Source organism: Antechinus flavipes, chromosome 2 (assembly GCF_016432865.1).
Source record: "Antechinus flavipes isolate AdamAnt ecotype Samford, QLD, Australia chromosome 2, AdamAnt_v2, whole genome shotgun sequence".
Classification (NCBI taxonomy): domain Eukaryota; kingdom Metazoa; phylum Chordata; class Mammalia; order Dasyuromorphia; family Dasyuridae; genus Antechinus; species Antechinus flavipes.
In genome coordinates, this window is record NC_067399.1 from 323,056,162 (window position 1) to 323,080,765 (window position 24,604).

At 33.1% G+C, this 24,604-nt stretch overlaps 1 protein-coding gene across 1 annotated transcript in view; it reads right to left on the bottom strand.

Annotated features, from left to right (window-relative positions):
• Positions 1-24,604, bottom strand: part of PCNX1 (pecanex 1) — a 221,085-nt gene that overhangs the window by 160,471 nt on the left and 36,010 nt on the right. Inside the window, exons 2-3 of the mRNA XM_051977680.1 lie at positions 20,156-20,364; positions 1,441-1,546 (exon numbers count right to left, since the gene is read on the bottom strand). Of these exons, the coding sequence (XP_051833640.1) occupies positions 1,441-1,546; positions 20,156-20,364 (315 nt within the window). The remainder of the gene's footprint in view (positions 1-1,440; positions 1,547-20,155; positions 20,365-24,604) is intronic.

Below are 24,604 nucleotides of genomic sequence, written 5' to 3' on the forward strand. Positions count from 1 at the left end.
AAAAAAAAAAGAAGAAAAAGAAGAAAATTCCTGTCTCTGACACTTACTACTTATGTGATAGTGGTCAAGTTCTAGACCTCAATTTTTTTTCTCTATAAAAGACTGTATTAAACGCTTTCTGTGGTCCCTTAAAGCTTTATATCTGTGACCAAAGATGTACATTATCATTACTGAACAGCTACTCTATGCTTATTGTGTGAAGGATTCTGCTAAAGGCCAGGGACATCAAGAAGATCTAAAGGGACACAATATCAAGAAGATATAAAGCTACAATTCCTCTTCTTGAGAGGTTTACAATCTGGTTGCAAAGAGAGAACCAAAAAATAAAAATAACAAATTATAGCAACTATTAATTGAGTCAGTGTAAGTGTTACACAGGAGGGATTAATTACCATAGGCTAAGGTCATTGTGGAAGACAATACTAAGTAGGAAAGGAGATAGAAATTCAGATAGGGAGAATAGAACTTTGATACATATAGGAAAAGGAGGTTATTCCTGATAAAAAAGGCAAGAGTAAAGGCACAAAGGAAAACCCACATGGTGTCTTTAAAAATTAATTCGTTTGGTTAGCAGGATAAGTCACGTAAGCATGAACAAGTCATAAGAGTATACTTGAAATAAATAAAAACCAGAATATGAAGGACCTTATTCAAGAAAGAAGTAAAGAATTCGGAAAATTATTCAATGGGTGATGAGAATCAGTAAGGTGGATTCTTGAACAGGAAGTAACAGGTACAAAATGAAAGGATAGAAAGAGTGATCTGACAGTGAAATTTATGGTTAATAGTCTAAACAGTGGGGAAAAAGCCTGAAGAAGTGGAGAAACCAGTTAGAAAACTATTATACCAGCAGTACAGACATAGAATAGGGGCCTAAAATATTATGGCAACAGTGAGAATGGTAAGAAAGAGGCAGATTATATAAAATTCAAAAGACCTTGGTAATTTCAGAAATCTCAGGAAAAATTCAAAAATTGTGAATGAATTCAAGGTTTCAAATGCAGGTGATCTGATAGATCTGACAAAAAGTAAAGAGAAACTGACTTTGAAAAAACAGGAATCCAGTTTTGGCCATACTTAGTTTAAAATCATACTGTAACATCTAAGTAGAGACTTCCAAAAGGAAAATGCTGTTGACAAACATTGTCATCAATATATCAAACCTTTCAACAAACTTAGTCTGATCCTAAGACAAGAGATGCTACCATTCCTCTGTATTACCATCCTTAAACAGGGTTACAAATTTGTTGATGCCTATCTGATCGAGTTATTAATTGTGTAACATCAGATTATGTGGAAGTCCATTAGAAATAAAAGTATTATAAGTGGAAAGCTTTTTAATAACCAAAAAATTAATCTATTAGCCAAACAAAGATCAAATGAAAATAAAAGGCATATCAGACATACTATGACAACATAAAGAATAGTAGAGGCTCCTACCTGATTGCTTGGGTCTAGACCAGCATAAGAATTTCGTGAACTGCAACCAACTGGGGGTGTAGCCTCTCGAATAAACTCAGACATTTCAATACCTCCACCAGGGTCACTATAGAAAAAAAGTGAAAAAAAGTCTCATTTGAGTAAAGCAATGTGATTTATCTATGCTGATGGCTAAATTTTCAAAAAGTTTACCTACTTATTATTTCCCAACAAGCCAAAATATTTTTCCCATAAATACATAAATACATGGAATTAAGCCAATCTTTTTTCTTTATATATTAGAATCATATGTTAATTAAAGTAATGGGAATTCTGGAAACCACAATAATTAATTAGCAGTAATACAAAAGAGGTGAAAGAGTATTGTTCCTAAGATATGATGCCTAAATATAAGGAATCAACTACCATAGTAGTAACCATAATCAGCAAGACACTTCAACTTATTTGATTGAAGAATCAATGAATAATCAACAACCATTATGATGAGCAAGGCACTATGCTAAGGATATAAAGACAAAAGTAAAATATCCCCTGCCCTTTTAAAACTTACATTTTAATATAGGAAACAACATATACTTATGTAATTTACAATTGAAATAAGTAACATTTGCAAAATGGATACAAGATAATTTTTAGAATGGGTGTACTAGCTTTGGGAAACAAGACTTCTTAAAATAGATAATGACTCTTAGACTGAGCTTTGAAACAAACTAGAGATTCCAAAATGCAGAAGTCAGCAGGAAATATTATTTCAGGGATGACAATTCAGGAATCCTTGCTTTGGAGAGAGTAGTTTTGGTTGAGTAATAAGATCAGAATTCAAAATGCAGAATGCAGAGAATTATGGAGAAATAAACGGAAGTGGAAGTACCAAAGGCAAATTTTTCAAGAAGTTAAGACTGAAAGGAAGGAGAGACAGAAACCAACAGTCAGTAGAGGTGAAAGGTTCAAGTGAAATTTTTTGTGTTTTGTTCTGTTTTGTTTTGTTGAGACAGCAGATAGAGAGAAATACCAAAGAGAGAGAGACATTGAAGATTAGAGAGACTGGATAACAGTGAGAGCAATCTGTAGGTAAAGACAGAAGAGTATATAAGAAGAATGTAAAAAAGGTCGACTTTGGTCAGGTCTCTTCAAGTAAGACTGCAATAAAAGAGGAAATTGTAGAGGATAATGTCAAGGCATTGGGAGATTTTGGAAGGATTATCAGATGAAGGAGTTCTAAGGGTAAATCCTCAATTTTTTTTTGGTAAAGTATTTAATAAATATCTCAAAAACAGGATCTCAACTGAAAAGGAGGGTAGAAGAGATGCTACGGAAGAGTTGAGGAAACAAAAGATTCAAAAAAGCCATCGTGGACACTGGGATGGAGAATCAAAGAGAAATAAAGGAATCACCTTGAATGGTTAAGTTAAACGTGAGGTGAAAACAGTCAGCAGAAGCGTGAGACTTTCTTTATATCCCATCCAGCAACAAATGAACAAGAAAAAAAGATGATGCTTCTTCACCTTCTGCTGCCTATTACTTCAATGTCTAACAGCAAGAAACTAATTATAGATGCACAAAGGGATTGATGCTTGGGAGTAAAATAAATTAGCAGATGACTGTCTAGTCTACATCATAGCAGACAGTATGATTCCAATATCTGAATTTAAGATAACTGAATAATGAGAGGCAACTAGGTGGTCTAGTGGAGAGAACACTGGATTTGGAGTCAGGAAGCCCTGGGTTCAAATATGATCTCAGACATTATCTGTGTAACCCTGGGCAAGATCCAAACTGCTTCAGTTTCTTTACTGGTAAAATGGGAATAATAATAGCATTCACCCTCTCAAGGTCTGTTGTGAGAATAAAATGACATAATATTTATGAAGCATTTTGCAAAGCTTAAAAAACTATATGTTAGTTATTAGTATTATCAAAAATTTACAGGGATTTTATTTTCGGTAAATTTATTTTACAGAATTATGGCCACTAAAAATCATGTTGAATGTCATCTACTAATAAAGCAAGTTCATTTAGTTCAATTCTAAGAGATGTGGGAGAGAAAGAAAGAAATTAAGTTCAAATAGCAAAGAATGCCCATAAAGGAGAAAATCCTACTGGATTGCAGAAAGAATATTTCAGGGTCAAGAACAGGCTATAAAGAGTTAAAAAATTCAATGAGAGAAAAAATGCCAATAGAACAAGAGTCTACTTCTGATCGCCACAATTTCAGAATATCACTGATGAAGCATAAAATTCACCCCTGCCAGAGAAAGGTGATGGGCTCATATAGTTTTGGACAAAATCAGTGTTGTAGTCAATGTAATATTTTATTTTGCTAGACTATATATATATTTTTTTGTTTTGCTTTTGAATAGGGGAGGGAAAGGTAGAAGAACTATATTCACAACCACAAGAAAGAATGCTCTAGATTACTAAGAAAAACACAAATCACAACAACATTGAGGTTCCACCTCATACTTTGCAAATTGGCAACAATGAAAAAAATGACAATAATCAATCAATCATTAGAGGGACTAAGCAGACATACCAATAATACTATTGATGGAACTGTGAAAAAAAGGCCACCATTTTGGAAATCAATTTGGAATTATCCAAATAAATTGGCTAAACTGTCCACTTTGAACTAGGCTTATTCCTGGGCTTATATTCCAAGGAAGCCATCGACAAGAAAAAAATCTCCAAATATACCAAAATATTTACAAATCAAAATATTTTGTGACGGCAAAAAAATAGAAACAAAGTAAATACCCATCAATTGGGAAATGGCTAAACACATTGTAGCATATGAACACAAAAGTATATTACTATGCTATATAAGATGTGTGTGATGAATACAGAGAAACACAAAAAGATCTACAATTTTAAAAAAATACATAACTATAACAGTGTAAATGGAAAGAATAAACATATATCAAATGTTCTAATATGAATGTAACAAATTTATAAAGATTTAAGTATGACTTGGAATGAAGGGATATGAAAAAAGACCCCTTGCCCTCACAACCTACCCGGTACTTCACAGAAGTAGAAAATCTACAGGTGTTGCACGTGCACATTTTCATACCTTTTCAATACATTGCTCAGCTATACTGATTCTTTCCTCCTCCTTTTCTTTTCTTTTTTAAAAATAATTTTGTTATATGGAAAGGGAGAAAAAAGTTACTGAGGAAAACTATGATCTTATGATCATGTTAAAAAATAGAAAAGAGAGAAAACTCTTTTTAAAAAAGAGAGGCAATGATATCTAGTAAAGTAAGAAGTATATCATATTCAAGTGATTTGTGTTCCACTTTGATTTGTATACTACTATATAAATCACTAGTATCTCTAATTCTTAGTATTTCAGTATCCCCATCTATTAAAAAAAAAATACCATGTCCATGGAGTAGAAAATGCCATTTGCTTCCACAGAGGTAACTATGGAAACTGAATGTGGATTGAAGCATAGTCTTTTCACCTTCTCTATTGTTTGTTTGCTTGTTTTTTTTTTTTCTCATGGATTTTTCCCTTTTGATCTGATTTTTCTCACACAGCATGACAAATATGGAGATATGTTTGAAAGAGTTGCACATATTTAACCTCTATCAAATAAAGTTTTTCAAAGATGAATGTTGAAAACTCTACATGTATTTGGAAGAGTAAAATGCTATTGAAAAAACCACACTAACCAAGTATAGAGTGTAACAGAAATAGCATCTACTTCACATAGAATAGGTTAATGTTTCCTTAAAAAAGCAATAGAACCTTCTTCAAGAATTAATTGGTCCACAAGATGAAGGTTCAAATTACTCTTCTGGCTTGACTCATATTTCTAATCTAGGAAATGTAGAACAAAGAAGGATATAACCAAATTGAATCAATGCTATATTCTTACTGAATATTCTTGCCAAGCTATTGTCAAATAAATATTTGTTAAATATTAGATGGCCTATGAAGACCTCATTTAATTCAAATCCTGAACTTTATACCAGTGAATTAGACTAAAGTCAGTTATGGCTCAAGATATTTGGATCAACTGACATGACTGGCTCAAAATGACTCTAATTCAGTTCAGAAAAGGCAATGGAAAGGGAAAAGTTCAGCACAGAAGACTGGCACCTTGTGGCTGCCACCATGTGACGATATATGTCAAGTCTTCTTAATGTGACAGGTAGAATACAGAAACCACCAGGACTAGCATTTCCCCACTCTGGCTAATGGTACTAAAAAAAAGCTGAATAGTCAACATAAGGAAAATGAAAGTAAATTTATATTCAATGATCAAAATTAGTCTTGAATGTGTTCTTTGTTTTTTAAGGACCATGCCCTAAAAGCAGAGGGGCAACTCTTGAACTTAGCAGCAGAAGTGAAAGAGAAAATCATTATACGGACAGAAATCTGGCCCAGGACAAAAAATATGGTCTTCAACAAGGAAGTTTCATTGAAATTATATGAAAGCTCCACAAAGATCAAGTGTAAGAGAAGAAAATCAAGCAAAGCTAAGTATATAGGAATCCACTTTACTGATAAGTAAGCCCCCTGAGAGCCAGCAGGATATTTTTGTCACAAAATCAAATAGTGAGAGGGATTTTGCCACCAAGAAATTCATAAAGCTGCAGAAGTTTATACAAGTTGTTAAGTCACTTGTCAGAAGAGGACTGAGACTTCAGGGAGGTGATGCCATGAAACACAAGTGAACTGGATTCAAGTGAGGGAGGGCTGCGCAAAGTCACTTGTTTCACCTTCTCCTTCAGAGCCATCTGGGTCCAGTAGTCAGATACAGATCTGTGAGAGACCTTGGCCTCTTCAAAGCTAAGATCTTTAGCAGGTCTCAGTCAAAGCAGGAGTAAAGCTAAGAAAAAGATGGGGCAGAGAATGTCCTCTTACATAGTCAAAAAAAAAAAAAAAAACGACTTGGAAGGGTAAGATCCTCAAGGTTTCTGGCCAAAACAATAACAACTGCTATTACTGAATTAATCAGGGGCTAAACAATGACCAACTGAAGTCTGGCCAGGTATATCTAATGTCCACCAATCAATGACAGCCAGAGTTATTTGGATTTAAGGCATGGTCTCATGAAATCTTGAGAGGTTTCAAAAATTTTAAACAAATTTACATTTCTTTGGGTAGAATGACCTGTTAATTGGTTAACACTAGAACAATGCTTGGTAAAGATGTGTTCCAATAGAAATCTCCTACCTGCAAAAGATCATTATCAGTTTGAAAATCTCACAGACACTTACTTTTACAAATCCACATGAAAGTTATTAAGAACCCCAACTCAAGACTGTCATTTTTAGGTGCCTGAGATGGGGAGTTGTGGCTCCAAAATAAACCCTTTTACAGCTAGTTCCCTAGTGAAAATCAAAGATAGAAAATGAAATTCATAAAAGAAATAAGTGTGATATGCTGCTCCATTGTACACCCTATGACCAAGTATGGAAGAAATTAAATATCACCTTGTACAAGGACCACCATAATATTTTTTAAGCATCAACTGTATGCCAGACACTGTGCTAAATGCTGGAAATACAAATTCAAGTAGAAAGAAAGACAGGCCCTACCCTCAAAGAGCTTACATGCTAAGAGATGGAAGACAATCCATAAAAGGAAGAGAGGAGGAAGAGGCTGGCAGGGAGAGAGACAAAGGCACCAGGCTTGGGCTTACAACAGAGGAAGTTGGGAGTCTAACATGGAGAAAAATAAGCCATGGCTGGCCTTGGCACACCTCTTTTAAATGATTTAAGAGAAGCCATCCAATCAGAAGGAGGGCTGAAGGAGCAGAGACCACTTACGATGGTAAAGGTGTGGGCACCAGGAGGGGCAGCCTTTAGCACAAAGCTACATAGCAGTAGCTCTCCAGGCAAATACAACTTTCTACACCAGCAGACACAGTAGAGATGGCAAAATAAGCTTCTGAGCTGAGTTTACTTCCTGCTTGATTAAGTCAGAAAATGGCATTATACCCTCTCCCATAATAAGCTTTGCTTTGAGAATGGCTCTAGGAATATAGGGTTGATAAGGATTAGACCCCCTGCAAGTCAAGAGGCTGTTTGGTAGCAAGGACAGGACAAAGAACCCAGTTCATATCCTGTCTCAGAGGCTCAGAGACTTAGCTATATAATCTTAGCCAAGTCACTTAAATCTCACTGTGCCTGTTTGCTCATGAGTAAAATGAGGGGTTTGAACTCAACAACTTAAAAAAAAAAAAGAAATCTTTTTTACATTTATTTTATTCACTCTTCTGAAATAAAACCAAAATAACATAACTACTGCAATTTTTTTAAGATACAAAAGAATTAATTACAAAAGAAGAGGAATGCAAAGTAACAATAAGAGATAAAAACTTCCCCTTCACCTACTGCTCCCTTTATACTTTCCCCCAAACCAAAGGAAAATGAAATAAATGGGATATTTTCGATACAACACTAAGCTAAAGGAAAGCAATACTAAATAGCTGCTCCATTTAAACAGATTAACAAGCTTGTTAGTTGTCCTCTTTTGCACAGAGTTCTTCAGTTTGTCAATTCTTTATAAAATAATAATTCTGTTTTGTAGCAAAATGTGGATCTTACTCTAAAATTTTCAAAGAATGGCTTTCAAAATCTAATGAAAACTAAAACTCCAAGATAAGCTATGTTTTATTATCAAGCAACATGTTTTATGGTTAAACACGTTCATAATTCTAGAATGAAGTAAAATGATAATAGAAGGGGAAACAACAGAAACTAGACTAAACTGATATCCAGTTTCAAGATTCTAGGAACAACCCCTCAGTGATTTATCTTGAGGGATTCATTCTCTCATCATATTATGCTGTACCTTACCCAATGAATCTAGTGATCAAGCTGTTAAAGTAATCATTGTTTTTGAGTCAGCATGTTATACAGAAGAAGGAATATTACATTAGGAGTATGAAGACTTCAGTTACTTATCACAATACAGAATCTCAGAATTAGAAGTGATCTAGAGACCATTCAGTCTAACCTTTACTTGAAACCTGAAATCCCTGTATAACATCTTTAACAAGTGATCAACCTCTTTAAGATATCTAGTGATAGAATTATTCCAACTCTCCATGCAGCCCACTGTACTTCTGGACATCTCTTGTTAAAAGATAAACATCTTAATATATTATGAGTCAAAATTTGCTCTTCAATAACTTCAGCTCACTGATTATGCTTCTGCCCTTAAGGGAGACAAGCACATCAAGTCTAATCTCTCTTCCACATGACAAATTTTGAAATATGTGAAATGTCAATTGTATCTTCTTTATAGCCTCCTGATGGTGGGGGGAAAGAATATCTATTCAAAGATAAGCATCACAAGCTGCTATAATCAAGGTTCACTTGAGATAATTACAAGTACATGATTATCATGGTCAATCTCTCCTAAATAGAGCTTAGCTTGTCAATTCTTTCTAAACCGTGACATCCTTAACATAATTCCCTAATATGGTTTCGACAGTATGGAGGAACTAACATTGTTGTTCTTTATTTTTTTTAATGCAACATAAGAGTGCACCAGTTGTTTTGGCTGATATATGCTATTTATATTAAGCATGTAGACCAATAAAATGTATATCTTTCCCATGTGAATTGCTATATCATTCTTATGCAATTAAAAAAAATTCAAATATAAAATTTACAGCTATCCCTATTAAATTACCCATCATTCCAATCAATTTCTTTTAGGAACATCTATAAGTATATGTTAACTACCTTTTCTGGTTTTATACTATTTAAAATTCTGAAGATTACCATCTCTCTGCAAAAATTGCTAACATTATTTAAAACAAGGCCAAAGACAAAACCTTAAATTAATCTACTACATAGGGCAGCTAGGTGGCACCATGTGCACAGAGTGCTAGGCCTGGAGTCAGGAAGACTCATCTTCCTGAGTTCAAATATAGCTTCAGATATTTAGTTGCTATGTGATCCTGGGCAAGATTCTTAATGAAGAAGGAAAGTGACAAACTATTCCATGATCTTTACCAAGAAAATAAGTCAGAAACAACTGAATAATCAAATAACTTAATAATCTGATTTATTAAAATTCAAGTGACCTAGCCATGTGACCTTGAGCAAATTGCATTATCTGCCAAGTTTTAATTTCCTCAGCTATAAAATAAGGAAGGAAGATATTTCCTCTACCTACTCTAGAGGATTATTATGAGAATTATATGCGATGTGTGTAAAAACTTTATAAAACAATGAGTCACTATGTTAAGATATTATATTCCACATTCTCTTTGGGCTATTATTATATTCTATTTAGAGCTAAATTTAAGCCCAAAGATACCAACTGATTTCTCTAGTCTCCATTCCTTTCTTTAGATACGATCCAATAAAATTAGACTTCTTCCTATACTTCTTATCTCAAACTCTTCATCTCTCATCTTTAGATAAAATGTCCTTTTCTCACCTCTACTGAATATTCCAAAGCTCAGATCAATAATCATCTTCTATATAAGACCTTCTCTGATTTGAATCCATAAGCTTCCATCTCTTCTAAAATTACCTTGTATTTAGTGTTTGCTATTTATATATGTGCATATTGTCTCCTTTGATAAAATGTAAACTTTTGTGGGGCAGGACCTGTTCTAGCACCTAATACAGTAATTAGCAGATTCTTCATAAAAAGTTTATTAACTATAACTAAGATAATAAACTATTAAGTTAATAAATGCCCCCAAAATGCAATATCCCTGAACAAGGCCCAGTTTCAAACAGAATACTTTGTGATAGAAAACTTAAGTTTGATCAGTGCATATTAAAAATTTCATTTAATAAAAAATTTTTTCCATTTTTTTTAAACTAGTTTTTACTAGTTTTGAGTGGAATGAGGAAATCATGAAAGTTTTCCCACACATAATCTGGTGTAGATAGTGCATAAAATGGAGGCAGTGTTGCAAAACTTAGCCAGGCTGATTTGAGCCTGTCAGACAGGCTGACCAAGCCTGGCAGAAAGGCCTAAATTCCACATTCCTGTAAATCGTGTGATCTAGGGAAATAAAGGGGTAGCCCCTCTCCCCTCCCTTGTTTCAATAACAGCCACCTGAACACTAGAACTTCCATATAAGGTGAGTATGATTTATTTGTTATGATTGAGTGAGAGATGTTTCCTTGTCCATGGCTAGAATGTGAAGCTACCTGCTCTGACCATTCAGATTGGAGGCCCATCCCTTGGGGTGTTTCTTATGTGTATGTTGGGTATATAACCTCTGGCTTGCCTATTGTACCCCGTCTCTCCTCATTGCCAGTCTGCCCTGGTGGTGAGAGGATGCCCAATTGATCAAAATCAAATAAATGCTTTGGTTTTTCTACCTTTAGAAACTTATATAGAAGAAAAGCGTAAAATGCCATAAAAAAGATCAGATTACTTTTGCTTCCAAGACCATAGTCATATTTTCAAATTCATAAAAAATAGTTATTTAAGTAATACAGAAACTTACATGCAAATTTAGAGAAAGTTCTGGTTTTTGCCTAAACATGACCTATTTTCAACAAAATTATTAGAAAATGTCACTAATTTTTTTTTAATTTAAAAACTAAGATGAAAAATATTCCATGCAGTGAATTCTGAAACTTATTAATGAATGAATAAAAGCAATAATTTTTTATAAAACACATTACAAGACAATATAACAAGAATGCCAATTCAATAATGAAATGCCAAAATGCCTAATTTCTATCATTAAAAGAATACAACAGGACTACAAATCTCATACTGAAAAGAGTTTAACTTTTAACAAAATTAAATTTTATAGCTATATAATAATATATTACATTAAATTCCACGAACTGTTTAAAAGATTCTAATGTTATTTATCATAGTGAAATAATTTGCTCTTCATCTACCTATTAAAGTAAATTTCTAAACTTTGATTCTCATTGCCATAATTCAAAGAAATTCAGAGCAATAAGAATGTACAAGATTTGCAAGGTAAACCAAAACACAAAAGAAATATATACAAGTATTACAATCATACAAATTGTATCACAATTAAGGAAAAAACTTATTCTCCCCCTATGCCTCACCCACTACTGAATATTCTTTTTTTCATAACAACTTTCTAATCCCTTCAACGCTCAGTAGTTTCCTAAGCCACTAGACCTGCTCTAGCTTCACTTTCTTCTTTTATCACTATATTTTACTAATCCACCTCCACATACTCTCAAAACCCTTAGCCCCAAAGGTGCCAGGCTCATCCTCTTTAAAATCTCAGTGTTAAATTACTTACATCATTTGCCTATACATCTCACATGCTGTAGAAAAAAGCTGAAAAGTCAAATAATACAACTTTCCTGAAAGGATAAATGTACTTTTTAACTTCACTATGGCCCTTGTAACAAGAGCATCTTTTATTCTTACCTAAGATCTAATTTCATTTCCCACGTAAGTTGTTCCAAATCTCTTCTTTCCTCAAGCCTTTCCATACCACTTTTCACAGCCAAGGGTACTATTTCTTTACAAAGAAAATTAAGTATATATTTCCTCTGAGTTTCCTTTTCTCTCCTTTCTCTACCATCTAAAATTCCCTTGGAATCATCACATTCTCTTCTTTCCTCCAGGCTTGAAAAATGAAATAGCCTTTCTTCTTGACTGATTCCTCTACAGGTACCCTAATTAAATTCATTCCTCTCTCATATTAAACAGTGGACTTCCTCCTCAATCATTACTCCTTTCTGTCCTTCATCTATTAAAAAAACAAGAATAACCTTCACTAGACTGTACCTACTATCCTTCCAAGGTTTTATCCTGTAGCTCTCTTACCTTTCTCACTCAAATTCCAAGAATAAACTGTCCATATTTACTGCCTATAGTCTATATTCTTTTACTCACTCCTCAATGCTTATCAATTTGGCTTTTCACATCAACTAATTGAAATTATTTTCTCTTGGATTATCAATATTCTTATATTTGCCAAATCTGATGATCTTTTCTCAGTCCTCATGCTTCTTTGTTTCTCTGTTTTGATACTACTCTCCAAGATACTTAGTCCTCTGCATTTTCATGGTTCTTTTATCTTCTTGGTCTCCCCTTCCATGGCTCATTATCTATATCATGTGCCCAAACTGTAGGTATTTCCCAAGACCCTCTCTTGGACCTTCTTCTCTTTTGATTATTATTCAGTTGTTTGTGACCCTATTTGGGTTTTCTTGGCAAAAATACTTGTGTGGGTTGCCATTTCTTTCTCCCAACTCTTTTTATAAATGAGGAAACTCAGGTAAACAGAGTTAAGTGACTGACTAGGGTCACTCTGCTAGTTAAGTGTCTGAGCCCAGATCTGACCTCAGAAAGATGAATCTACCTAATTCATTCTATCCACAGTGCCACCTAGTCACCTATCTTTCCCATCTATATTTTTTTCCTTTTAGTAACTCATAGATCCAGTGGGATTGAGCAGTCCAATAATCCTTTCCAAATCAAATTATCTAGCACCACTATCTTCCCTGACCTTCAGTCCTACCTGTCTATTTGGTGTGCCAAACTAGTAGTCTCAGAGGTATCTCACATTCAACATGTTCAAAGTAGAATTCATTGTTTTCCCCCAAAATCTACTTCGAAACTACTTTATTTCTATTTATGAAACCACCATTCCTTCAATCTCCCTGACCTGTAAACTCAGGGATATACTTTCTCTCACATTTATGTACCCAGTCATTTATATTGTCATTTTTATCTCTATATCTCAAATCTAACTCCTTCACTCTCTACTTACCCAAAATCATCATGGTGCAGCTTTTCATCATAGCTCAACCTAGATTATTGCACTTGCTTCCTAATTAGTCATCCTGGTTTATTTTTTTCCCCCACTCTAATTTATTCTCCACTCAGCTACTAAGCAACTTTCCTTAAACAATTACTCCCCAAACTCTAATAGCTCCCCATTGCCTCTAGGATAAAATATAAGCTCCTCACATATTTAAAACGATCAATAAGCATCATATATAATGAGGATAAACTGGAACCATTCCCAGTAAGATCAGGAGTAAAACAAGGTTGCCCACTATCACCATTATTACTCAATATTGTATTAGAAACACTAGCCTCAGCAAAAAGAGTTGAGAAAGAGATTAAAGAAATTAGAGTAGGTAATGAGGAAACCAAATTATCACTCTTTGCAAATGATATGATGGTATACTTAAAGAACCCCAGAGAATCTACTAAAAAGCTATTAGAAATAATTCACAACTTTAGCAAAGTTGCAGAAGCAAAATAAATCCACATAAATCCTCAGCATTTTTATATATCACCAACAAAATTCAACAGCAAGAGATACAAAGAGAAATTCCATTCAAAATAACTGTGGATAGCATAAAATATTTGGGGATTTATGTACCAAAGGAAAGTCAGGAATTATATGAGCAAAATTACAAAACACTTTCTACACAAATAAAGTCAGATTTAAATAATTGGAAAAATATTAAGTGCTCTTGGATAGGCCAAGCAAATATAATAAAGATGACAATACTCCCTAAACTAATTTATTTATTTAGTGCTATACCAATCAGACTCCCAAGAAACTATTTTAATGACCTAGAAAAAAATAACAACAAAATTCATATGGAAGAATAAAAGGTTAAGAATTTCAAGGGATTTAATGAAAAAAAAACATCAAATGAAAGTGGCCTACCTGTACCTGATCTAAAACTATATTATAAAGCAGTGGTTACCAAAACCATCTGGTATTGGCTAAGAAATAGATTAGTTGATCAGTGGAATAGGTTAGGTTCACAGGACAAAATAATCAATAACTATAGCAATCTAGTGTTTGACAAACCCAAAGATCCCAATTTTTGGGATAAGAATTCACTATTTGACAAAAACTGTTGGGAAAACTAGAAATTAATATGGCAGAAACTAGAAAATATCGTACACCAAGATAAGATCAAAATGGGTTCATGATTTAAGCATAAAGAACGAGATTATAAATAAATTAGAGGAACATAGGATAGTTTACCTCTCAGACTTGTGGAGGAGGAAGAAATTTGTGACCAAAGAAGAACTAGAGATCATTATTGATCACAAAATAGAAAATTTTGATTATATCAAATTAAAAAGTCTTTGTACAAACAAAACTAATGCAAACAAGATTAGAAGGGAAGCAACAAACTGGGAAAACATTTTTACAATTAAAGGTTCTGATAAAGGCCTCATTTCCAAAATATATAGAGAATTGACTCTAATTTATAAGAAATCAATCCATTCTCTAATTGATAAATGGTCAAAGGATATGAACAGACAATTTTCAGATGATGAAATTGAAACTATTTCTACTGATATGAAAGGGTGTTCCAAATCACTATTGATCAGAGAAATGCAAATTAAGACTACTCTGAGATACCACTATATACCTCTCAGATTGGCTAAGATGACAGGAAAAAATAATAATGAATGTTGGAGGGGATGCAGGAAAACTGGGACACTGATGCATTATTGGTGGAGTTGTGAATGAATCCAACCGTTCTGGAGAGCAAACTGGAATTATGCCCCAAAAGTTATCAAACTGTGCATACCTTTTGATCTAGCAATGTTACTACTGGGCTTATATCCCAAAGAGATATTAAAGAAGGGAAAGGGACTAGGGCCCTGTATGTGCCAAAATGTTTGTGGCAGCCCTGTTTGTAGTCGTTAGAAACTGGAAGATCAATGGATGTCCATCAACTGGAAAATGGTTGGGTAAATTGTAGTATATGAATGTTATGGAATATTATTGTTCTGTAAGAAACAACCAGCAGGATGGATACAGAGAGGCTTGGAAAGACTTACGTGAACTGATGCTGAGGGAAATGAGCAGAACCAGGAGATCATTATATACTTCAAACAATACTGTATGAGGATGTATTCTGATGGAAGTGGATGTCTTCGACAAAGAAAAGATCTAATTCAGTTCCAATTGATTAATAATGGACAGAATTAGTTACACTCAGAGAAGGAACACTGGGAAATGAGTGTGAACTGTTTGCATTTTTGTTTTTCTTCCCAAGTTATTTTTGCCTTCTGAATCCAATTTTTCTTGTGTAACTAGAGAACTGTACGGTTCTGCACACATATATTGTATCTAGGATATACTATAACATATTTAACATGCATAAGACTGCCTGCCACCTAGATAGAGAGAGGGAAGGGAAAAGTCGGAACAGAAGTGAGTGCAAGGGATAATGTAAAAAATTACCCATGCATATGTTCTGTCAATAAAAAGTTATAATAAACAAGAGTAAAAAAATAAAATATAAGCTCCTCTATTTGATGATTTTTAATCATCACCTTTGCAAGCTCATCCTAGCTTCATTATACCTCCCAGCTTCACTACATCATGCATTCTCTTCCCATACTTTATATAGTTTAAATGAACTATCCTTTCTTTGTGTTCCTCATATACAGGGATTGATATCTCTGTATCTTTGCACTGGTCATATCTCACATCTAATCAATATTCTTTCTTCATATCTGCCTTTTCACAACAAAGCTAAAGAACTAACTTCTATCTGAAGCCTTTTTTAATTCTTCCAAGTGCAGGGAGACAGAGAAGATGGAGAAGAAGAGATGAAAGAAAGGGGGAAAGACAGAGAAGAAGAGAGAAAGATGAAGAGAGAAAGGAGGAGAAAAAGAGGGGGTAGGGAGGAAGGGAGGCTATCTCCAATAAAATAAATACTCATTGAGAGTAAGGATTTTTTTCTTTCTCTTTTTTTGGTCTTTTTATCAATAGTGGTCAGCACAATGAATACCTAGTACACAGCAGAAACTTAAAAAATTCTTCTTGATTTAAAAAAAAAACTTTAGTCATCATGAAATTCAAAAAGAGAAAATTCTCATGTGAATTAATCTTTGAAACAAGGGACTTGAAATATTGCTCAGAAAAAAATAACCGAATTTACCTGTGATAAAGCAAACATGAGTATAGGTAGACTCACCTTAAACAGATTGTTTTTTAAAAATTTGGAAGTTTTAAGCTTAACACATATTTTCAATTTTTAAAAATGTTTTAACTATGGTCAGGTTCCCAGAAAAGCCTAAAAGAATCTATTAACAAAGACACTGAACTATATTATGGAGTAATGAATTTTCCTAGAATCTAACAAACCATACTATTCTCATCAGACAATGCATTGCTACAGGAAGGAATATGGTGGCACTGGCAACATTGGCTCCTGGCTGTGCATCTCCCTTCCAAATCCTTCATTTATGACAAGAAATAGACATTTGGCCTTTCAAGAAGATATAGCAGATGCCTTCAAGTAGCACTGACTATCCATTTATAAACCAGGAGATAACTGTAATAGAAATCAACAAATCATTTCTATAGTTCATTTTAGCTTTGAACTTTTTCAAAAAAACCAAAACAAAAACCCACTAACTCCTTCCAGGGAATTATAAATAAAATTTTTCTTTAGGCAATAATACAGCCCCTCAGTTATAATACTTCATGATTGAGTCAACCTCGGTGATTATATTTACTTGGTATATCCTGTCTCAATGTAAAGTCAATTTTTAAACTCCCAAAGCACACTAACAAAATTCATTCCTAGAATTGTATTTATTTCAAAATTCAATTACAAACAAACTATTAAACTGAAGGAAGGTTTCAGAAATGCCTTGAAAACAATCCTCAATAAATAATTCCCAATCTCAACAAAATCTGGAAGAAAAAGTATATTTGAAAATATTCAGCATAAATGCTTATTTACTACTTATTCATGAATATAAAAGTATTAAATATTTGAAAAGGTGGTAGGAAAATTATTGACTTTCATATATTTTCAAAGTAGGCATCTTATCAAGTTCTATTTATGATTTTAATACTTAGAAAATTCAATTTTATGAGGCCATAAGACCTCATTTTTTAATCTATACACCAAAGTGAAGGTTCTCAAAATACTAGACAACTTACAATGTGTATTTGTACTCTTGGTTAACTCATGATTTTTAATTGATTAACCAATATCCAAAAATATTAGTTAATATTATTCTGAGTGAAGAATGTGAAAATCTACTCATGTTCCAAAGTTTCCAAGTTCCAAAAATCACTGAATATGTAACGAGTCCAATTCTGAAACAATTTAAAAATTTGTTGAATCTTTCAAGAATAATTTATCCAGATCCCAACTTCAATCTATTTCCTCATATTTTTGCAACCTATTTCTATTCTTATTTCAGAATGTCTGTAACTTTGCCAATGCTTGAATCCTTCTAAGAAATACAATCACTAAAAGAAAAATCCAATTACTATTTTAGTTTTAAATTTAGAAACTCCAGTTATAAAACAAATCAATTAAATCACTTCAGGAAATAAGTAGAATGAATGCCAGACATAGAAGAACTGAGTTCAAATTCTTCCTCTACTATTTTCTGGTTGTATTACTGGGGGGAGAAGGAGAGAGGAGAACTGTGGGGCTTCTGCCAAGTCTCCAGCCTGGAAAATGAGGAAATTGAACTGGATAGACTGTAAGGCCTATTTCAGCTTAAACTAGATGAAACTAGGCTTTAGGACACTACAATCTAATCTAACAAGAAACTGACTAAAACAAGTATCTTCAGTCAAAAAGTCATGTCAGCAGATTTGGTTTTTGTTTTGTTTTTTTGGGAGGTTTTCTTTTAATTCTTCTGGCTTCTGCAGCTACCAAAATGGGCTGGAAAAACAACCGAGTAGGGAAGGCAAAAAAGAAAATCAGCATAAGTCTTCTCCTTTATCATATTTAATACTCAGCAAGTACCTAGTTCTAGGAAATGCCAATTTATAGAAACTAGTTATTGATTAGAAGTCATAGGAGTCCTTACATTTAGATCACTTCACAACTAGCTGACATCTTCACAATTTTTAAAAACCAACTGCCCTCCAATCTCTAGCAACTAGAAATTTTGTTACAAACCTATAGAAGCTGATCAAATAATTAAATAACAAAATTCTTTTGGATAAGATTACTAAATTAATTTCTAATATACTAGCATCTAATATGGTTATATCATTTTGAGTTACTCAAATAGAAAATTAACATTTTCTAAGTTAGTTCACAGTCATTTGCATTTCTCTCTATGATTACCTATTCTCTTGCTTTGTGGGTCTATTCCCCAATCTCATATTTAGTATTTGAGTTTAGAAAATAGATTAATCATAAAAGATTAAACTGATAAGTAAAAAGTAATAAATAAAAACAAATCAATAATGACAGCCTTAGGGGAAATAAGATATTGACCTGAAAACTACCTATGAATATATTATGTAAACATGAAAATTACAATTATAGTTTCTAAAAACTGCCACTGTTGGTACATGCGTACTTGTACTATCTAGTTTTAAATATCTGAATGAGGTCATTTCTGTTTATCTTTCATTCATTCTTAAGACTCATTAGTGCTTTGCCACCCTATGCACCACTTCTAGTTACTTTTTCTAATTCTAGCTTCTCATTCCTTTTTTATTTATCTCTTCTCACCTTCTCACCTACTTATACCTAAATCCCAGTAGCACCCATGGTATTATTTAGCCCCACTAGTAATGCTCAATTCTAAAATGGGTTACTGATTTTTATTCTCTAGGATATAAGAATGATGCTAAAAGTTTATAATTGCATAAGAAATTTTTGATGAAATGATTAATTCAAGTATTATCATGAAATTGCATCTCAATTTATTTGCATCTCTAATTAGCTGCTCATAATACAAAAGCTTGTTCCCAGCACTAATGGCACAGGTAGTACAATCCTTACCACTATGGGACCATATCCCAGCCTAAGTTACACAGTAGGACCACTATAATTATTTCTTTCACTTCATGGGTGTTAGGGGTAAAGTGCCCCTACAATCTAGAAAATCCACATAAAATTTTTTGTCCCTCCCTTCATACCAGATAAGAAGTTAATTTTTTTTCTTTTATGAGGCGTTTATAGTACTACTGCAAAATTTGGGTTAAGTATTTGATCATAGGCTCTCTGTCATCTGCTGGGCTTTACATGTCTGCAGCTTCTGCAAAACTCCCCCCAAATTCCCATTTAATTTCTTATGCTGATCTGTGATGTAACGATACCACAATGGGGAAAATCACAAAGTGAAAAGTATAACTGTAGGCAACCAGGCACCCGATCACCTTTACAAGCATTTTACTACCAAGTAGAGGTATAACCAAGTGAAGATATGGCACTTTCCCCACCCAAAAAGTTAATAACAACCAAAGAGGCCATTGAGGGGCACAATTTCCAAATATATAATTTATTAATTCTACTGCTAATAAAAACTCAGTTTTCAAGAACAAGATTTCAAATCTCCAATGAGGTGCTGTGGATCATAATTTCCTTTGTAGCCAATAATCAGAAATAGCTAAAAATCTTCATCTTAATGCCTAATTCTATAAGAAGACAAAAAATTTTACATGAGATAATAAAGTCAGTGCAAATTGAGCCAAAGATCTCACCATTTTTATTACCAAAGATTATATAAGATATATGGATCATGCTGAATTATTCCTACCTATGTTCACAAGAGGTTTTTTGGCTCAAGTAAGTTCCATAATATAAAAAGATCAAGGATATGAAAAGTGGACATTCATAATGTTCTAATATGCTCTACAGGGAACCCTAACTTCGTGGATCTAATCTTCATGTAGATAAGTTAGCTTTGATTTATTCCTAACCACTAATAAACTAATAAACCTAGTCAATCCTATTGACAACTAAAATCATAAAATACAAGATTCAGCAATGTAGTATGGAAAAGCAGACTTCCTTACCTAGGTCCATTGCTATCTTTTCTCCTGGTTGAACAGCTATCTTTTTCTGGCTTGATTCCCCGATCAGTGAGTTCATTAGCATTCTTCTCTATAACTTCTCCTTCATCAAGTGCTCTGTGCAGGCGGTAATTGACCATCTTCAGAACAATGAAGATAGCAGCTATCATTGGACAGTAAACTGCTACTATAATCATGGAAGAAGGAAGGGCCTTCAAGAAAAATGGAAGACAAAATAGAATTATTTTTACTTATGGAAAAGAATTAAAAAATTAATCAATAAGAATTTTTCAAGTGCTTATTTATTTAGTACTATACTCTAAATGTGATGAATTATCAAAGTAAAAAGACAGTTCCTAACCACAATATATTATCATTTAGTTGGAAAGGAAAGAAAAACATACATTAAACCAGGGCTTCTTAGTCTGAGATTCCTGAGTTTTAAAAATAAATCTGATCACTATTTCAATATAATTTATATATTTTTGTAATCCTCCACATTTCATTTTATATATTTAACAGCATTCTAAAAAAGAATCCAAAGGTTTCATCATAAGGGTCCCTGACATTAAAAAGTTAATTGCATTAAACAATTATTAAATGAGAGTACATATAAAAGGATTATGTACTAATATACACACATAAATAAACAGATATATACATACTCATACATAGCTATAAAAACAAGCTCTGTGATTACATCAATATATAAAGGTACTTGGTAAACAACTTTCATCACCTATGCAAATCAACTGTCTTGGAGTTGCCTGGGTCATTGAGAGGTTAAGTAACTTGCCTAGGATCACTTAGTATATCCCCTAAGTGGAAGTTAAAATCAGTCCTTTCAGATTCCAATTCCAACTTTCCTTTCTATACATCAGGTACTCTCTCATACATAATTAAAATGTCATGCTACATAATGAAAAAAGAAGATAAAGTATAGTGATGTGTTAATATATGAATGTGAGAACTCATAAAATTCTGGACTGGCAACAAAGAAAACACAGAAGTTAGGTCTGGAAGATTTGCCATTAATAGATACTTTAAATAAATAAATCATCTATCCATTTTTAGTACTCACTACCATACATAATAATAAAGTCTTTATTTTGATGAGAATTTATAATTTTAGTGACAGAAGAAAGTTAATATGTTACTAAGGAAGCATTCTACAGTCTTCCATATTGTAAACTTCTAACAGATTATTAAAAACTTAAAGTAATCAAATTATAGCTTTGCTATCTGGCTACTAGTATATATAGATACTTAAATGATCTAAATTGCTTTATTTGTAATGTTTATGTTTCTCATTGTTTAAAACATTAGCTTAAAATCCCATACAAAAATCAGAATATTAGTTGTTTTATCATATATAAAGATAGGTGTGTGTTAGAGATTCAAAAGAGAAAATATTAGCTAAGATTTCATGACTTAGAATCTCACAAAGATATGAGAACATAAGCAAGTCATATCTTCCCAAAGTATGTACAACTTTTGAGCATTTTTATTTTATGTAAAATAAGAGTTAATTCCTGTACTCCTAAATTTATTCACAAGTTTATTATGATGAAAGTACTCTGGAAACTCTGAGGCACCAACACTATAATCTACCATACCGGATTTTAAGACAGAGACACTGAATTATATATATCAAGTGACCAGAAGAGGAAAAGATTCTTCTAAGTTCTTATTTAAAAGGCTAGAAAAGTGTCAGGAAACACTTGTGAGAATTTCTGGTGCTTTCTAGCAAAAGATCAAAGAATACTAAGGAAGAACATAACACAATACTTGTCTTTAAATATGAAGTCACATTACTGATCTCACATCAGACAGAAATAATGCCTTTTATTATGTTTATGTACTTTCAGTGGGTCTGCTTTAATTTTTTTTAATGGGGGAGAACAGATCTGCTTTGTAAAATCTAAGGAAAAAATTGAGGACTGGGATTGGGAAAAAGCAGATGTTCTTTTGCAACAAATCCTAGTTACCTAAAAGTGCATAATGCTGCAATGGAGCCAAAATTAATTCTTTAAGGCATTTTACTTGAATATAAAAACATGCATTTTCAAAGGAATAACCATTTTTCTTCTGCATTTTAACTGCTTGATCATTTTTTTAGCCATTTCCACAAAATGGGTGAGAGTAGAACCAATTATAAAAATGTAGCTAATAGTGTTTGAATTCAGTTTAAAGCAATGGAGAAAAAAGAAATTAAAAATGGCTCTGTCCATCTTTGCTTTTTCTCTCCTGCTATATGAATACATATACTTTTATTTTTTGCCATTCCATCTCAAGTGGATAACAGTCAACCTAAACATTTCTCTTAGCAGAATGAATTACTCTCCTGCCATAAAAAAGGCACTGACAAGGGACTGACAGTCTATTCAAAATGGTGTATTACATTTCTGGATTCCCATCTCCTGGTTTTGTTGACTCAACTTGTCTAGAATTATTTCAAAGAGTTATTTTTAAAAATATCTTAAAAACAAATAAAAATTGACTTTTTTTCTTTTTTTTAAAGGGTGCTGGGGCAGCTAGGTGGTGCAGTGGATAGAGCACCAGCTCTGAAGTCAGGAGGACCTGGGTTCAAATTTGACCTCAGACACTTAACATTTCCTAGCTGGGTAGCCCTTGACAAGTTACTTAACCCCAACTGCCTTAGCGCAAAAAAAAAAAAGGGGGGGGGAGGGCGTGTTTATGTACTATTACATACATACACTTCTATTACACTGAGGTAATAGGAGGGAAAACCAAAATTTAAACAAAAGGCTGAATAAACTATTTCCCCTTCCTCAATATGTAAAGAGGATGCAAAAGACACTAAAGAATGAATAATATTAAGTACAGTTTGTTTCTTTTAACTTCTGAACATAGAAAGAAAGGAGTGGAAAAAAAATCTGAAATAAACATCAAACTAGAAGCTAATGTCCTATGAATGACAAGTATTTCCTATTCAAAGTGCTTTTATGCCACGTAAGTTCAAAAATAACTGTTTCCCATCAGAAGGTTATCCTTAACATTTCCAGGCTACAAGGGACATTTGTGCTAAAACAAATCAATTCTCCAAATGGGTAAAGTGGAAAAAACACAACTGAGTTTTTTTGTAGCTTTGTTTAAGCTTGCTCTTTATACTATATGCATTATCTAACTGGGCTGTCTGCTGGCATGGAGAGAGCTCAGATATTAATGTCAATAGATCAGAAAATCTTGTTGTAATTCAGTTTTTGTAAATAGAATTCCAAAAAGTACCTGGCTTTGAATGCTGCTAGTGGCTGTTTAGGATTAATTTTATATATATAAACTTTTAAACTAGACAGCTTTTCTTCAGTGACATCGTTTTACAGGCTAACATTAACAGAAACCACATAATGTTGTTTATAATCTGTGTTTACAGAGTTTTAATTATTTTTCCAAACATCACTAATCTGGATTCTAGTCTAGAGGCACCAAATCTATTAAGGACATTCAGAGTTATGTATAAATTCTTCATAAATGAGAAGATGGATTTCTTCATCACTGAAAAAGCAAAAATTTAAGTCTAATATTGCAAAATTAAAGTGCTTATTTTACACCTTTCAACTCATGAAATGGTAATTTATATTTAGATTAATTCACACTTGATTCTCTAGGAAGCAGATATAGGCTTAATGTGAATGTGCTCAATAATATAATAATTACTACAGCATTTAATATAATTCACCTTAAACAAAACATTTTGTTAAAAATATAAACTTCAAATTAATGTTGAAAAAACAAAGCATAAGTTTCTCTCAGGTAATTAAAACTAGGTTCATTATTCCAAACAAATATCTGGCTCTTGCTTTACTCTCATAAACTATTCAGAAAACTCAACAACCTGCATAGAATCAATACTTTTAAACTGTAGTGCTGGAGAAAACTTTTGAAATTGGTCAATACTTAAAAGAAATTAACTCAACTATTTATTGGAAAGACAAATCCAATAAACTTCAGCTTTTGGCCTCAAAATGAGAAGAGAAAACTCAATGGAAAAAAAAATCTGATACTGGGAAATATTGAGAGCAAAAAGAAATTGCAAAGAATAAGATGATGACAGAGTGTCATGGAAGCAGCAAACATAACCTTTCAAAGAATCAGACATAACTGAATGATTGAACAATCATTAAATGCTTTCTTTTCTATACTTTTCCTACAGAAAGCACTTAAGACTAAGAATGAAAGTACTATAACTGGTGATGGGGTAGAGAGAGAACCAGGTGATCCTGCTGAAAGCATGTTCTTTCCAAATAACCTATTTGGTCAATATACATTAAGAAATACACAAAAAGAAGGGGAAGGTTCACAAAATAAAGACAGGTCCTTACAGATGTCAATATACTCTAAAAACAATTAGCAAACTTTCTAGAATGGAGTTTTTTCTCAGAACTTCATCCTCAGATTCCAAATAGCACTAATATCGGCTTCACAATTTTT